Genomic DNA, 1,744 nt, shown 5'->3' with positions numbered 1-1,744 from the left:
GGAGGTTGTTCCCCATAAAGGGGTAGACACAAGATGATGTGCTAGTAAGGATGCTGGGCCCCGAAAGGGGGTGGATTTTGTGAGGGTCCCACATTGATTGGAGAAAGGAACAAGTGCCAGCGAGGACGCTGGGCCCTGAAGGGAGGTGGATTGTGATATCCCACATTGGTTGGGGAGGAGAACGAGACACCCTTTATAAGGGCGTGGAAACATTTCCCTAGCAGACGCGTTTTAAAATCTAAAAGGGAAAGCCCAAAGAGGACAAGATCTGCTAGCAGTGGGCTTGGACCGTTACACATTTCCTTCTTTTTTACGATTGCACTTTTTTCAGGTACCTTCACGAGGTTTGCTCGCCATCCATAATTCACATGAATATCAAGTCCTCTAATATATTGCTCGACACGGAACTCAATCCCCGTCTCTCGGACTACGGTTTAGCAGCATTTTACAAGGTTCAATACGTCTCCATACTATATAAACTGTGCTATAAAAGACGGTGTTTGAGAATTAAACAATTGTGATTTGATTAATTTCAGCTAAGAAGTGGAAGGCCTGGAGGTGGATATGATGCACCAGAATGCACGCAGGGTTCAAGTTACACAATGAAGAGTGACATTTACAGTTTGGGAGTGGTGATGTTGGAGCTGTTGACCGGGCGGATGCCTTATGACTCGTACGTTTTATACTCTATTCGTTTTACTTTGGTCAAGTTCCACTAAACAAAATTCACTTCGTTTAGCTTTTGAAACATTAGCTCGGATAGAACTAAGACCAAGAACGTATCAAACACGACCCTAAATGAACCGAACTTGCAATTTAACGTGTTACAAATGATTTGTTTTGAATGTGTTTAGTGGGAAGGCAAAGGTGGAGCAATGTCTAGTCCGATGGGCAACCCCACAGCTGCATGACATAGATGCATTGGACAAAATGGTAGACCCTGCATTGCGTGGGCTATATCCGCCGAAGTCAGTGTCTAGATTTGCAGATATCATCGCCCTTTGCGTGCAATCGGAGCCTGAATTTCGGCCTCCCATGTCGGAGGTGGTGCAAGCCTTGGTGACTTTGGTTCAACGATCAGCATGAATGTGAGAGATGATCTTTGAACCTGTCAAGGAATGGATGATTATGAGTATTAATTTTATGTGTTTCATTCATTCAATACAAATAAGTCTCACGTTCAGAGAATTAGCCGTTCTATTCATTCATACATTCATTCTTGGGTATGTAGTTTTTAGTTTACATCAACTTTTGTTCCCTTTATATTTCCATATGAATAGCCTTAGACTATTCTATTAGTGATTCAATCCTATGTAGCATGTTCAATTTCTTTCTTGTCTAATAAATTTAGTGCTTCTTTTTAGCTCCTTTAGCCAACTTTTGAGGTTAGTAAGAGCGTCGTGTCTTAGCTACACTTTAGTAATGGTCGGTTTATGGCGTGTTATCATCACAATGAGTACAACTCAATGGTAATTGACATGTACTCATTTTCTTGAGATCGGAGGTTCAAATCTTCATATTAAATAGTAATAATAAGAAGAGATAAGAGTTGGACTGGTGTGGTCCATGTTTTAAAGTTTAAGACCTTTGGGTTGGGTTCAGTGGTGGTGTAAACCCGAAGCAAAAGATGTAGGAGAAACTTTTGACGGAGGAGACGCCAAGAGCCAACGAACCAAGAAGCCGTTTACGAGACTCTACAATACTGAAATCAATTGGAAACACATTGAAGAGACCTAAAAGTCAA

At 41.6% G+C, this 1,744-nt stretch overlaps 1 protein-coding gene across 1 annotated transcript; it reads left to right on the top strand.

Annotated features, from left to right (window-relative positions):
* The first annotated feature begins 311 nt into the window (after positions 1–311).
* Positions 312–1,330, top strand: LOC111786629 (protein STRUBBELIG-RECEPTOR FAMILY 5-like). The gene is made up of 3 exons (XM_023666862.1): positions 312–452; positions 537–673; positions 855–1,330. Exons 1-3 carry the CDS (start codon positions 369–371, stop codon positions 1,084–1,086), a joined length of 453 nt encoding a protein of 150 aa, XP_023522630.1. The 5' UTR covers positions 312–368; the 3' UTR covers positions 1,087–1,330.
* The last annotated feature ends 414 nt before the right edge of the window (positions 1,331–1,744 follow it).

The sequence above is a fragment of the Cucurbita pepo genome, unplaced genomic scaffold (genome assembly GCF_002806865.2).
Source record: "Cucurbita pepo subsp. pepo cultivar mu-cu-16 unplaced genomic scaffold, ASM280686v2 Cp4.1_scaffold002187, whole genome shotgun sequence".
NCBI lineage: Eukaryota > Viridiplantae > Streptophyta > Magnoliopsida > Cucurbitales > Cucurbitaceae > Cucurbita > Cucurbita pepo.
The sequence above is the reverse complement of the archived record's forward strand: the minus strand, read 5'-3'. Positions and strand labels throughout refer to the sequence as shown.